This window comes from Apodemus sylvaticus, chromosome 2 (assembly GCF_947179515.1).
Source record: "Apodemus sylvaticus chromosome 2, mApoSyl1.1, whole genome shotgun sequence".
NCBI lineage: Eukaryota > Metazoa > Chordata > Mammalia > Rodentia > Muridae > Apodemus > Apodemus sylvaticus.
In genome coordinates, this window is record NC_067473.1 from 62,711,078 (window position 1) to 62,726,501 (window position 15,424).

Sequence of the window (15,424 nt, forward strand, 5' to 3'; positions counted from 1 at the left end):
CTGCCTCTGCCTCTGCCTCTGCCTCTGCCTCTGCCTCTGCCTCTGCCTCTGCCTCTGCCTCTGCCTCTGCCTCTGCCTCTGCCTCTGCCTCTGGTCTACAGAGTGAGTTCCAGGACAGCCAGGGCTACACAGAGAAACCCTGTCTTGAAAAACCAAATCCAAAAAAAAAAAGAAGAAGAAGAAGAAGAGGGCTGCGGAGGTAATGTCAGCGTGGGGAGTGGTGAGTGGCGCTGAGACTGCAGCCTCGGGAGGTCTCAGGGCTTGCTAGCAAGCAAGGTAGCCCAAAGTGCTGGGATTAAAGGCATGTGCCATCACTGTCTGGTTTGGTTTAAAATGTTTCAATTTTCAATTTTTGTCACTTGTCACCCTTTGTACTTCTGCCCTTGTCACCACAGGGGCCTCTCTATAAACCAGGTATTAAAATGGCTGTGGAGATGGGCTGGAGAGGTGGCTCAGTGCTTAAGAGCACTGACTGCTCTTCCAGAGGTCCTGAGTTCAATTCCCAGCAACCACATGGTGGTTCATCAACCATCTGTAATGGAATCTGATGTCCTCTTCTGGAGTGTCTGAAGACAGCTACAGTGTACTTAAATATAAATAAAGTAATGTTTTTTTTTGTTTGTTTGTTTGTTTTGTTTTGAGACGGGGTTTCCTCTGTATAGCCCTGGCTGTCCTGGAACTCATTGGGTAGACCAGGCTGGCCTCGAACTCAGAAATCCACCTGTTCCTGCCTTGCAAGTGCTGGGATTAAAGGCATGCGCCACTACTGCCTGGCAGTAAAATAATTTTTTAAAAAATTAAAAAAAAAAAAAAAGCCGGGCAGTGGTGGTGCACTCCTGTAACCCCAGCGCTCGGGAGGCAGAGGCAGAGGCAGGTAGATTTCTGAGTTCGAGGCCAGCCTGGTCTACAGAGTGAGTTCCAGGACAGCCAGGGCTACACAGAGAAACCCTGTCTTGAAAAACCAAATCCAAAAAAAAAAAAGAAGAAGAAGAAGAAGAGGGCTGCGGAGGTAATGTCAGCGTGGGGAGTGGTGAGTGGCGCTGAGACTGCAGCCTCGGGAGGTCTCAGGGCTTGCTAGCAAGCAAGGTAGCCCAATGTCCTAAGGACAGGTGGAATTAGGTGTGGACAATCCATATTAGTAGACAAAGCTCATGGAATGAATCTCTTCAGAGATGAAAAAGAATTTCTCTTGCATCAGGCAATCATAGATAGAACATCTGACGTGTCCTACAGATGTTTAGAAAACAGAATGCTTTTTATGGTTTCAAAATTATCCTGAAAGAAGAATCCCATGTCATTGTTGTGTACTGGTGACATGCAGGGGCTTTTTCAGGGCTATATTTGAGATAAACAGGAAAGAGATGATGGCAGTGGTTTCGGGGTTACTAACTTGTCCTCCAAAGCAGTAGGGACATTTCTTGATTGTGCCTGTACTGGAAAACAAGAATAACAGACACTAATGCAGCAATGTTCTTCCAGCTGTCATCTTTTCCTCAAGTTCCCTTCCTGTCCAAAGCTTACAGTGACTTTTTATTTTATTTATTTATTTAGTTTTGTTGTTGTTTTGTTTGTTTGTTTGTTTGTTTGTTTGTTTTGGATTTGGTTTTTTTGAGACAGGGCTTCTCTGTATAGCCCTGGCTGTCCTGGAACTCACTCGGTAGACCAGGCTAGCCTCAAACTCAGAAAACCGCCTGCTTCTGCCTCTGCCTCCCAGAGTGCTGGGATTACAGGCATGTGCCACCACCGCCTGGCTATTTATTTATTTTTAATTAAGTTATTTATTTTATATATATGAGTACACTGTAGCTATACAGATGGTAGCGAGCCATCATGTGGTTGCTGGGAATTGAACTTTGACCCTGCATGCTCCAGCCCCACTCGCTCCAGCCCAAAGATGTATTTATTATATGTAAGTACACTCACTGTAGCTGTCTTTAGACACAGCAGAAGAGGGCGTCAGATCTCATTAGGGATGGTTGTGAGTCACCATGAACTCAGGACCTCGGAAGAGCTGTCAGTGCTTTTATCCACTGAGCCATCTCTCTAGCCCCACAGTGACTTTTTAACCAAAAGCACCAATTAGAGAGAGAGAGACAGAGAGACAGAGAGACAGAGAGGGGAGATAGAGATTTATTTATTTGTGGAAAGTGTGAAACAGAGCCAATCTCTCTGTGTTGGTTAATACAGTTTTTGGTTGGTTGGTTTTTGTGGTTTCTCTGTGTATCCTTGGCTTTCTAAAACTTGCTGTATAGATCAGGCTGGTCTCAAAATTCACAGAGATCCACCTGCCTCTGTCTCCCAAGTGCTGGGATTAAAGGTCTGTACCACCACTGCCCTGCCTGGTAAATATAGTTTTTAAAATAAAAATCTATATTCGCACATAATGAATTACTTATTATTTTTATTTACTGATTACTTCGTTTTCTGTTTTAATGTCTCAGAAGTATTATGTGGGCTAAAACCCACTTAAACAAAAGTCTTGATTTTAAGCTTAATAATTTAAAGATTAATAATCTTTTAGAGATTTTACTTTATTAAATGTTTTTGTGTATCAAAGTCACACAGTATAAGCCCTGGCTGTCCTGGAACTCACTATGTAGTCCAGGTTGGCCTCGAGCTCATGTGACCTGCCTGCCTCTGCCTCCCAAGCTAGGATCAAGGACATGCAGTACCATACCTGGCTTATCAAACATTTTTTGTTATCTTTATATTTGTATGTGTGCCACATTACACAAGTGACAACAGCACACCACTTGCAGGAACCTATTTTCTTTTCCTGTTGTGTGGGATCGAACTTAGCTCTTTAGGCTTAGTCGCAAGATTATTAATTAATCAATGTATTTATTGTGTGTGTGCACTCGAGTTTGTCTACACATATATGCATGGCTTGTATGTTATGGTTGGACAACAACTTTTAGAAAGTCAATCCTCTCCTTCCTGCTAATTTTGTTATTTCTTCTGCTGTGCTGCATTTGCAAGCTTCCAACTAGTGCTGTGGCTGGGGCTACAGAGCCAGTGCACGTGGGTTCAGGTTCAGGGATTGAGAGAATGCCGGAGAGGTGATGCTGTGACAAACAGGAAAGCAGAGAGAAAGAACTTGGACTGGATTCTATAAACAAGGTCAGTTCAGCATTCAGAAGGAAACGTTAGAATTCAGAATTCAGGAGCCCGAGTGGACAGTTGCCTTGTGTACTGCTCTTACAGAAGATCTGAGTTCAACTCCCAGCAACAATGTGCAGTGACTTGCAGTCACCTGTGACTCCAGCTTGAGAGGTATTCGATGCTTCATGTCTTAGGAGAAGACTGTGCTCAGGTGCAAACATAAACACACATGCACATAATTTCAGAAAATAACAAGTTGGGTGTGGTGGTGCCTGTCTTTAATCCCAGCATCAGGAGGCAGAAGCAGGCAGATCTCTGTGAGTTCAAGTCTGGCCTGGTCTACATAGCAAATTCCGCCAGCCAGGGCTACATAGAGAGAGCTGAAAAAATATAAAATAATACATACAATAACAAAATTAATCTTAGAAAACAAGAACTGTATGTTTATTATGTTGGTAAGTCTTTCCTTTTCATTTCTCAGGCAGAGCTCAAAAGCTTGATGGACAACGCCTCTTCCCCCTTTGAATTTGCTAAAGAGCTCATCAGGCACAATCTGGTGAGTCAGTTTCCCATCTTGGTTGACTTGAGTCCTGTTTTATGCTGGTACATCATAGCAACTAACAATGAATAAAGGAAACGCTCCAGGGAGTGCTGCCCTACTATGGAAGAGATAAAAGGGGTTTCAAAAACCAGTCTCATTCCTTAGGGCACCTCTTACTGGGAGGGTAGAATGTGGCTCACATTTGGAAAGAAGGGCAAGGCACGGAGACTCAAGTGTTTCGTGTCCTTGGAGAAAAACAATGGGACATACCCTCATGATTAGAGTAATGGGACGATTGATGCATCCTTGAAGACTGGCTGGGTTTTTGAGGGTTCATTTTAGTCTATAGTCTAGGACATGAACTAGAACAAGTATGACCTGTGTTAGATAACCAGAGAATGATTGTACTGGAGTCGTAAGTTTGCACTAGAGAAAGTGGTTCAGGGCTAGATTGTAATGGCCTTTGCTTAAATGAAATGTAAGCTCACATGAAGTGGTAGCCTGTCACCATGCAATACAATGAGATGCAGAGATGATGTGCTTCTGAGCGAGGCATGGGAGCACAGAGCCACTGGTTTGGTATGGTGCGTCCATCTTCCCCATCTGAAAACAGTAACAGAGAAACTACAGCTTCTCCTTCTGCTTTGTTTCTTCTTCCTCCACTGTCTCCTCTTCCCCCTCCTCTTGTTGAGACAAGATCTCACTATGTAGCTCTAGCTGGCCTGCAGCTCTGTATAAATACAGACCAAGCTGGCCTAGAACTCAGCCATCCAGCTGTCTTTACCCCTCCAGTTTGGAGACTAGAGGCGTTGACCACCACTCCCAGCCCAGCCTATTTTTTGAAGTCATGTGTGGGATTTTACACTCATGGCAGCGGCAGCGGCACTCAAACATTTTCAGGTCCTGGCTTTTTTAATTAGGGGTATTCAACCTGTAGTAACCAGCCCTTACCTGCTGAGCCATATTATTTTTTGATATGTATCTGTAACACCCACAATCTGGTAGAATGCTACCAATGGTCTTGTGATTTTTACCGCCATCTTGAAACTAGCAGTGTCAAACCACAAATAACCATGGAAGAAGAACTCAAAAAAAGTCCCTTGCATTTAGTTAAAGAGGTGAACTTGTGACTTACGATAGTGAGTTGACCATGGTGCCGGGAGTAAAGGAGGCTCAGGAGGGCAGGGAAGAGGAAGTGAGCAGTCAGCCACAGCTTTTGAAGTTTGGCATGGAAAGAAGGAAAAATAGGGCATTCTCAGAGGGGACGAAGAAACCAAGTGGGGATTTTATACAAGAATGAAATTCCTTGTGTACTTGAAGTTGAGACATAGGGCTGCTGCCTTGGGAAGACTGAAGATACAGTGATTAATGGAGAGACAGAGTCCAGATGGAGTTAGAAGTCACAAGATCAAGGCAGATGAAGAAGTCCTCTGTGAGGAACCAGGAAAAATCATCAAAATTAGTATTCCGAGGTGGGAAGATTACACAGTTCATGCCTGATGCCTTTGCTTCAGTGTACCGGAAGTTTTCTGTGTTCTGAACACTTGCTAGGCTCTGGAAATTGAACAGTGTAAGAAATTGGTTTTTAAGTTTTTCTTACATTTATTTCTGTGTGTATGTGCGAGCATGTATTTTCATGGTGCACATGTGGACTTGTGGCAGTCAGAGAACAATTTGCTGGAGTGCATGTGGGCCCTGGAGCCTGAACTCACGTTGTCCATCTTGGCAGCGAGGGCCTTTCCCTGCTGAGCTGTCTCACTGGCTCTGTTTTTGGTTTTTAACTTTATAACACTTATCATCTGACAACATTGTTTGCTCTTTTTTAACTTTTAAAACACATTTGTTAATTAATTATTATATGTGCATGTATACATGTATGGACAACTTGAAAGAGTCAGTTCTCTCCTTCTACCCTGTGGGTCCCACAGATTGAACTCACTGTCCAGTTTGGTGGTGAGCACCTTTACCCACTGGATTGACTCACAGCCCTTATTTGCTTTAGGGAGGGCTCTCCATATTGAATGATTTATGTGTTCGCAGGGGAGTAACTTAGTCCTGCTTTAATCTCAGTGCTTAATGTGGTAGCAGATGTATAGGTTCTAATGAACATTTGTAGAATTAAATTTAATTACCTACTATGTGCCACACAGCCCTTTTTAACTCATGTAATTGATAATAATTACATTGGGAAATAAGGAAACAGGTTCTGAAAAATTACGGAAATGCCTTCATGGTCTTTTTACTTTTGTGAAGCTCTGGTCACTTGGTTTCCTTGAGAAGCTCGGTCTAGCCTTGGACTGACTTGGTCTCCTCATGCCTGCCTCCCGAGTACTGGGCTCACAGGTGCACACCGGCACTCTCGGGCTGCTTGGAGTTTACAGTGACGAGCATACACAGCCTGAGACACCACGTGGCCTCTTGCTCTCTGTGCAGGTTGTGTTCAGAGGAGGCGAAGGGGCTTTGCAGGTTTTACCTCCCCTGGTTGACGTCATTCCTGAAGCGAGGCTAAACCTAGTGATTTACTACCTTCGTCAAGGTAAGAGAACTCTGTCATGTTCTGATATGATGAAAAATATTTTAGAATATTTAATATGACTCAATTAGTTGTAAATATTGTAAATATATAACATTTCCAGAGATATATTTGCACCAAGTTCATGAGACAAAGCAAAGTGAATGGCACTTAGGAGCTGTGCCTTTTCCTCTTCAGCTCCTTCTTCTGTCACCTCACACCTTCCTCACTCTGTTTTCCTTTTCTCCATCTTACTGTTTTGTCCTTTCATCTCTGTCAATTTCCTTTTAGGTCATCAATTTTTTCCCTTACTTTCCTTTTCCTGATTGCCTTTTATGAAAATGTGCATTCACTTTAGGCGGTTGTGAAGGTGAACACCTTTTCTGTCAGCCCTTGGGAGGCAGAGGTAGGTGAATCTCTGTGAGTTTGAGGGCAGCCTGATCTACAGACCAAGTTCCAGGACAGCCAGGGCTATACAGAGAAGCCCAGTCTCAGCAAAACCAGAAAAGAAAAAAGAAGAGAGGAGGAGAAGAAAATGCACATCCACATTTCCTTGTTTTTAAATGATCAACATTTGTGTTTGCTCAAAGACTCTGCATCTTGCTTTGCAGCCCAGGTCTCTTAGGAGAAATGTAATGTGATGTCTAATGCTCTCTTTGCTTTAACAGTTTTGGAGCAGCTTTTCCCAGAACTACCAGTATAGGGTACTTGGCTAAGGCTCTTAAACTGTAGTGTGGTTTTTTTCAGGTGTGTGGTAGAGCCCAACCAGGCAACTTATTTCTCACTGAGAAAAATGTGTTTATTTTGTGAGAACATGTCTTACAAACAGTCCTCTCCATATGATAGATAAGCAAAAGGAAATTTGTTTTTAGATATGAATTAATGAAAAGTTGAATATATTTCACAAATTATGAAAAATTTCTAACATAAAAGCAAATTATAGAACCTCCAAAGACTCCAAATTAAGCCATTTTTAAACTGGATATGGGTGGGGTACACCTTTAATCCCTATGGTCAGGAGGCAGAGGCAAGTAGATTTCTGTGAGTTTGAAGCCAATCTGGTTTGCATAGTGAATTGTAGGCCAGCCTATGCTACACAGAGCGAACATGTCTACATTATTATTTCACTCTTAAATATGTAATGTTTGTTTCTTCTTGGAGAAAAAGGGGGGAGAGGCAGTCTTCCTATTTAAATACAAGTCTATTGGCATACCACCCAGCCTACATTTTTTTTTTTAACGACAGAGTCTCTACAATAGTACTATCCTGGAACTTGCCCTGTAGACCAGGTTGGCTTTGAACTTACAGAGATACACCTGCTTCTGCCACTATGCCCAGCCCAGGAACACCTGAGTTCCAGCTCCAGCACTCCTGTAAACGTGCCAGGTGTAGCGTCAGGCATTTGTTTTTTTGTCTTTCGGTTTTTTGCAGTTTTTTGGTTATTAATTTACATGTCAGGCATTTGTAACTCAGCACAGGAGAGGTGGAGACAGGAGGGTGCCTGTCTCTTTCTAGCAAGCCCCTCCAGCCTAATTAGTCTCTAAGTGGGTAGACCATGTCCTTGAAGATGACATTAGGAGTTTTTCTCTGACCTTCACATACCTGTATACATGACATACATACATGCATTTTGTTTAGTTTTGTTTTGTTTTTTCAAGACAGGGTTTCCCTGTGTAGCCCTGGCTGTCCTGGAGCTCACTCTGTAGACCAGGCTGGCCTCGAACTCAGAAATCTGCCTGTCTCTGCCTCCCAAGTGCTGGGATTACAGGCGTGCGCCACCACCGCCCGGCACATGCATTTTTGAAAAAAGAAAAATAGTAGTTTTTTTAGGATAACTACACAATCTTGAACTTGATAGAGAATTAAAGGTCAAGTAAAACATGGTATTCTCTCTCTCTCTCTGTTTCTTTGTCCCTCTCTCTGTCTCTGTCTCTCCTTCTTTCTGTCTCTCTCTTGATCTCTGTGTGTGTGTGTGTGTGTGACCATGCACCTCCTATAAAGTCAGAATATTACTAAGCTGTATCCTCAGCCCCATTTTTTATGAATATGTGAATACTCTCAACTTCCTGTGATTGCTGAAGCACAAGCCCGTATAACTACTGACTGACTTCTTACATTGCAGATGATGTACAGGAAGCCTACAATCTAATCAAGGATCTGGAACCTACTACACCTCAGGTAACTGGAGCTGCTCTACATTTTAGAACAAGTGCTGTGGAGAGCAGCACTGCATACACACAGCTGTATGCTGTGTAGAGAAGACTCCTATTGTAGAATCAAGAAAACTTTATATGCTAATGGCTTTGTGTGACTTTGGGATGAGAATGAATGCATTGGGCTTTATTATTTTTTTTGAAGCTCAAGCCTCTTAATATTCATTTGATTCCCTAAAAGGTCTAAAATGTGAAAATATTAAATCTGTTTTAAAAAATGAAATCTGTAATTATAATGAATGAGCAGGTACTCTGTAAGTATCTTCAACTTCTCTTTTTTCCTCAGTAGGTTGTTAGCTCCTTGCATTCGGGGACTGTGTCTCTAGTGTATCTCCCACACTGTGCATAGTTTGGAAATCACCCTGTCCCTTTCATTGAATAAGAGTCTGAATGAAGCCAGGCTGGCTTGCCTATCGATCCCCGGGAATCTGCCTATTTTCATCTTCCCAGCACTGGAATGACAAGTGTCTTTTTACATGGGTGCTGAGGAACTGAAGTAGGGTCCTCAGGTTACCTGGCAAGCCCTTTGCCAACTGAGCAAACTTCAGCCTCTCACTGAATTATTTCTGCTTAAAACTGAGCTTTTACAATGATAAACTCTGCTGTATGGGCACTTGCTCTGTAGACAGCAAACCAGACTCCTCATCCTTCTATACGCCAGGATACAGCAGAGAAAAGCAACTCAGCATAGGAAGTAGTTGGTTCAAGGGGCCAACACATAACTAACTGTGCTGTGTGATTGTGTTTTCCCAGGAGTATATCCTCAAGGGAGTTGTCAATGCAGCCCTTGGCCAGGAAATGGGTTCGGTGAGTATGAAATCATGGTAAATCCGTATCTGGCAAAGTTCTAGCTCTATAAAGACCACGGTAGATACTGCTGTGCAACCAGCAGCAAGCTTACCTTCACTGGTTTCTTCTGCAGGCCTTTTTTCTTTACTGTTGGAGGAGGGGTGCTGAGGATCAGCCCTTCTGCATGGTATATTCTTATGCTGAGTCACATCCATCAGTTCCTTTAATTCTTTAAAACTTCCAGTTCAGGTATTCTGCAAGAACAATTCTATCGTGTAGATTTTTTTTTAAAAGCTCTTACCATAAAACTTGCTCTTTTGTTTAAAAGAGTGCCAATGTATCAGAGTTAATTCTTTTCTGACAAACACAAACAGTGGATTTGGTATCTAGAACAAGGGAAACTTCTTTCTCTAGAAAAGCTTTTGTTAAGGTACTGGAAATATACCCTCATCTCTTCTAGAAAATTCTTTCTTTCTTTCTTTCTTTCTTTCTTTCTTTCTTTCTTTCTTTCTTTCTTTCTTTCTCTCTCTCTCTCTCTCTCTCTCTCTCTCTCTCTCTCTCTCTCTCTCTCTTTCTTTGTTTTTTTTGGGGGGACAGTGTTTCTCTGGGCACCCCTGGCTGTCCAGAAGCTCACTCTGTAGACCAGACTGGCCTAGAAGATCTGCCTGCCTCTGCCTCCCAAGTTCTGGGACCAAGGTGTATGATACCCTTGCCTGGCCATTTTTGTTGTTGTTTATTTTGTCTTGTTGCTTGTTTTATTTTAATTTTGGTTTCCCTAGATAGGATCTCATATACCATGTCTTCATATACCATATCCTCATATACTATATATATCCTCATATACCATATCCTCAGGATGGCCTTGAACTCACAGAAATCTTCAATCTTCCTGCCTCAGTCTCCCCAGTGTTTGGTTTAAGGAGCATCTTATAACTATAAAAGCAGTTCAAAGTTGGGTTGCTGTAGGCGTGGTCCCACACACACATGGTTCCTATAACTACAGCGCTTGGGAGGCCAAAGCTGTTCAGCAACAGCCCAGGTTACATAGTGCAACCCTTTCTCAACAACAGGCAGACAGACAGATGGGTAGATAAACTAAGACTTTTATCCATGCTAATGTACTAAGTTGTTCATGAAACAAAGGATACAATAAATAAACCTTTCATCTCTGGGTCTCTTCATGTAGGCAGCAAATACTGCCTAGATAAATGAGTCTAATAAGTAATCCTTGTTAGGTCTATAGCACCTTTACAAAGTTCAGACACATTGTTACATATTTGTTAAATGTGTATATTTACTTAATACACGGATTTTAGAGTGAAATTTTGATGTTAGAGTTTTCTTCTCTGATTCTACCTGTGTTCACACAATTCTAGATTATAATTTTCTAGGTGCTATGCTGATAAGAACTTGAGCATGATATAAAACAAGGATATATGTTAAATAACATACAGAAAAGTGCATTATAGTCAATATAAATAATTTTATTTATATACAATATAAATAAAATATTTGTGCCTGCTGCCTTTCTGTGAGTTCTGTTTTGTTTTGCAGAGGGATCATATGAAAATTGCCCAACAGTTTTTCCAGTTGGTAGGAGGATCAGCTAGTGAATGTGGTATGTCTATGATCTGTTCTTTTGAACACAATTCATATTTGCAGTTGGACAACATTGACTGGTGGAGTCTGACTGTCTAGAGGTACATATTATGCTCCTTGTTATGAAGTGGGAAGTTAGGAATTGGAGAGGAAGGCTGAGGAGATAGCCCATTTTGTAGCTTAGCCACCTGGCACTCAGGCAGCCTTGGGTTGATCCCGTAGCACCACATCAAGAAGCATCAGAACTAGTACTATTTTTTATGTACTCCAAGAGTTGACACTAGAGTCCAGGGCCAGCAGAATTTACAATTTCAGAATCAGAAATTAGAAAGAGGTCCTAAGATCCAGTATTTTATTTTAGACAGGATTTCACGATATAACCCTGGCTGACCTGAAACTCATTATATAGACCAGGCTGGCCTGAACTCAGAGATCCACCTGCCTCTGCCTTCTGGTGCTGAGATTAAAGTGTGTGCCACCATGTCCAGATATTCTCCTATCTCTAAATTCTACAGTGACTTGAATTTTAACTAAAGACACTGTCTGGTTTCATGAATTTCCATGTTTTTTTCCCTTTTTCCTCATCCCCATTTTAGATACAATACCAGGAAGGCAGTGCATGGCTTCCTGTTTCTTCCTGCTTAAACAATTTGATGATGTCTTGATTTACCTCAACTCTTTTAAGGTCAGTATGAATTATCTATGTGACTTTATATGTAAAACACTCTACATGTAGTATTTAATAGAAATGATGACTTAGGCGGGAGAATTATGAGTTTTAAGCCAATTGGATGTGGTGGTTCCTTCCTTTAATCCTAGCACTCAGGAGGCAGAGGCAAAGGCAAGTTGGTCTCTGTGAGTTCAAGGCCAGCCTCTGTATAGTGAGTTCCAGTTGACTGAAGCTACATAGTGAGACTCAAAACATAGTGTTGTTTCAAAATAACAATGAAAAGGGAATTCAAGGGCATTCACAGCTACTTCTCCCCCACCAAAAAAGTTATAATAGATAGCCTCTTTTCTCTGGTAGTACTGATGGCATCAAAGAATTAATATAATTCTTTTTTTTTTTAAAGGTAGGCTTTCCCTGTATTGTTCTGGCTGTCTTGGAATACACTCTAGACCAGGCTGGCCTTGAAATCAGACATACACCTGCCTCTGCTTACCAGATTTGGGGGTTAAAGGCATGTGCCACACCTGGCTTAACTCCTCAAGATTATTTCTATGGGAGCAGCAAAAAGAAAAAGAGAAAAAGAAAGGGGAGAGAGAGAGAGAGAGAGAGAGAGAGAGAGAGAGAGAGAGAGAGAAGAAAAGAAGAGGGAAGGAAGGAAGGAAGGAAGGAAAGAAAGAAAGAAAGAAAGAAAGAAAGAAAGAAAGAAAGAAAGAAAGAAAGAAAGAAAGAAAGAAAGAAAGAAAGAAAGAAAGAAAGAAAGAAAGAAAGAAAGGAAAGAAAGAAAGAAAGAGAGAGAGCCAGGTGGTAGTGGCCAGCACTTGGGAGGCAGAGGCAGGCGAATTTCTGAGTTCGAGGCCAGCCTGGCCTACAGAGTGAGTTCCAGGACAGCCAGAGCTACACAGAGAAACCCTGTCTCAGAAGAAAAAAAAGAAGAAGAAGAAGAAGAAGAAGAAGAAGAGGGGGAGGGAAGAGAGGGGGTATGGTGATCTGAGTTCAATTCAAGTACTTAGGTAAAGGCAGAAAGGAAAGAGCTAAAGCTGAACCACAAAATTGTCATTTGTCCTCCATAGTCACCATTGCACACACATCGCATATTACCCCATTACCTCCACACACATGCACACATACACACATGCACTCAAATGCACACACAGGTGCATGAACACTAATTTATTTTTTGTCTCACTATGTTACCCCGGCTGGCCTGGAATTCATCATGTAGAGCAGACTGTCCTCAACTCACAGAGATCTCTGTCTGCTTCTGCCCCTTGAGTGCTGGGATTAAAGGTGGGTGGCGTCATGCCCAGCAGTAACAAACTGTAAGAAAGAATGAATATTGTTTAGTTAGTGCAGCTGATGATTTTACATTTTACATGTTGATATTCAGTGTGGCCTGTTCTTGGTATATTTTTCAGAGTTACTTCTATAATGATGACATCTTTAACTTTAATTATGCCCAAGCCAAAGCTGCAACAGGCAATACCAGTGAAGGCGAAGAGGTGAGCACCTGCTGCTTTTCTCTCTCTGAAATGATGACATGTATTAGGGTGCCTGCTTTCAAAGGTATTTGAATGATCATACCTAAAAGTATCCTTAGATTCTTCTTACTAAAATAAAATGATAAAGGGTAAAGAACTATTAAAGGCTGATTTAGCTAGGGACTAGTACCCCATTCCTATAAACACAGCACTTAGTAGTAGACTAGCCAGCCTCAAATAACAAGAATCCAGAGAGGTGGTTCAGTGGGTCAAGGAGCCAGCTTCATAAGCCTGGTGACCCAAGATCATTCCTAGACCCTACATAAAAAGCTGGCTGTGGTAGGACTCTTGTGGGGAGGGGGGGGTGGCGGGACAGGAACAGTAGGGCTGCCTGGAAGCTGCAGGCCTCGAGTCTACTGCACTGCAGCAGCAAGAACCAGCTCAGAATGCTGCCCTCGTGTTACACGTATACCATGTTCTTTCATGCACATTCACACACATGCGTGCACATGCACACACAGATACACAGACACACACAAACACAGATAGAGAAAGAGAGAGAGAGAGAGAGTAAATAAATAATTTTAATTTGTTTCATTGTGGTTTATGTTAAAAAGTACAGTATCAACCTGGAGAGGTGGCTCAACTATTAAGAGCACTTACTGCTTTTGCAGAAAAGTAGGGTTTAGTTCCCAGCACCTATGTGGTGGTTTATAATCCTATAATCCAAATTCCAGGACATCTAATACCCTCTTCTGTCTTCTGTGGGCTCTTGCATGTTCACGTGTATATACACTCAAGCAGGTTCATATACATGCCCATAAATAAAAAGTAAAGAGCCTATAATCATTAATGGTTTTCTCTCTCTCTTTCTTTCTTTCTCTCTTTCTTTCTTTCTTTCTTTCTTTCTTTCTTTCTTTCTTTCTTTCTTTCTTTCTTTCTTTCTTTCTTTCTTTCTTTCTTTTTTTTTTGGTTTTTTCAAGACAGGGTTTCTCTAGGTAGCCCTGGCTGTCCTGGAACTCACTTTGTAGACCAGGTTGGCCTCGAACTCAGAAATCTAGCTGCCCCTGCCTCCCAAGTGCTGGGATTAAAGGCATGCGCAACCGCCCAGCATTAATGGTTTTCTCAGTTTTACTATTAAAATATAAGGCTACAGTATCAGCCGCCTGGTCTAGTTACTAATGTCCATTTTTATTGTATACCCAGCCTCATGTTTATTTCTTTTCTCTCATAGGTTTTCCTCTTGATCCAAAGTGAAAAACTGAAAAATGATTACATTTACCTTAGTTGGTTAGCTCGCTGCTGTAAGTTTTATTTTTCAACATCATGACATGAATCCTAATTTTCTTTCCATCATGTAATGTGCTTGGGAATCAATTTAAGCATTTTTTACACTTCTTTGTGTTCTGCAGGATGAGTAGACACTGATTAAGGGTTATTTATGCCCCTCAGTAAGAGCTGCCACGTGAATGTGATGTGTAACTGCCCGTGATTAGTTCCACCATTCCACACTGACACAGCGCTGCTCCTGCAGAAGGATGTCAAGTTCTTTAGCTTTACTAAAGCTTCCAGACTCTGCAGTGTCACTGGAGGGATGACGCTTTCTGTCACGCTGATGTCACCTTTTCATTTTTCAAGCCTGAAAAGTGGAAACATGTCAGAATATAATTTTTGTTCATTGACAGCCTTTAATAAGTCATATTTTTCTTTCCTCAGATTCGGCATAATTGTACATAGTGGCAGGTTTCATCAAGACAACTTCAAGCTTATCATATATACCTTGACCATTTCTACCTCACATGCCCTCCCTTAGTTTACTCCATTCCCGTCTCTCGCCCTCTTTCATGTCATATAGAAAAATGGTCTTGTGAAGCTGTATACGATCTGGGACCCACAATGAGAGAAGAATTTATTTGTCTAAATTTTCATATGTTATGTTTCATATGTTTCCTAAAACATGACATAATTTCATTGTTCTTTTTTTCTGTTTTTTAATTAGATATATCCTTTATTTACATTTCAAATGTCCCCTTCCCTGGTTTCCTCCCTGAAAAATTCTATAACCCATCTCCCCTCCCCGTGTTCCCCAATCAACCCTCTCTTGCTTCCCTGTCCTGGTATTCCCCTACACTGCAGCATCGAGCATTCTATATCGTGTGTGTGTGTGTGTGTGTGTGTGTGTGTGTGTGTTTGTGTGTGTGTGTGTGTTCCTATGTTGGAGGGCACACGGGTGAATTCTCTAGCTTGATTATTATGAATCATGGGGAATAAACATAAATGTGCAAGTGCCCACAGTGTGAAAACCTAGAATCATAGTATAGTTCTATTTTAGATAGTTTTAGATAGTTTTGCTTGTTGTAGGGATCTCTCGCCCTACTTAAAAATGTGTGGCTATCCACTTTCCTCAGCACTATGTGTTGAAAAGGCTATATTTTCCCCAGTTTATGTTTTGAAACCCTTGTCAAATTCAGATGGCCCTAACTATATAGATTTAATTGTGGGTTAGGTATTCTATTCTGT

General features: G+C 41.6%; 1 protein-coding gene across 1 annotated transcript in view; it reads left to right on the forward strand.

Annotated features, from left to right (window-relative positions):
- Positions 1 to 15,424, forward strand: part of Ift56 (intraflagellar transport 56) — a 48,288-nt gene that overhangs the window by 20,244 nt on the left and 12,620 nt on the right. The window contains exons 8-15 of the mRNA XM_052173461.1: positions 3,584 to 3,658; positions 6,077 to 6,179; positions 8,278 to 8,333; positions 9,122 to 9,175; positions 10,712 to 10,775; positions 11,353 to 11,441; positions 12,842 to 12,925; positions 14,139 to 14,208. Of these exons, the coding sequence (XP_052029421.1) occupies positions 3,584 to 3,658; positions 6,077 to 6,179; positions 8,278 to 8,333; positions 9,122 to 9,175; positions 10,712 to 10,775; positions 11,353 to 11,441; positions 12,842 to 12,925; positions 14,139 to 14,208 (595 nt within the window). The remainder of the gene's footprint in view (positions 1 to 3,583; positions 3,659 to 6,076; positions 6,180 to 8,277; positions 8,334 to 9,121; positions 9,176 to 10,711; positions 10,776 to 11,352; positions 11,442 to 12,841; positions 12,926 to 14,138; positions 14,209 to 15,424) is intronic.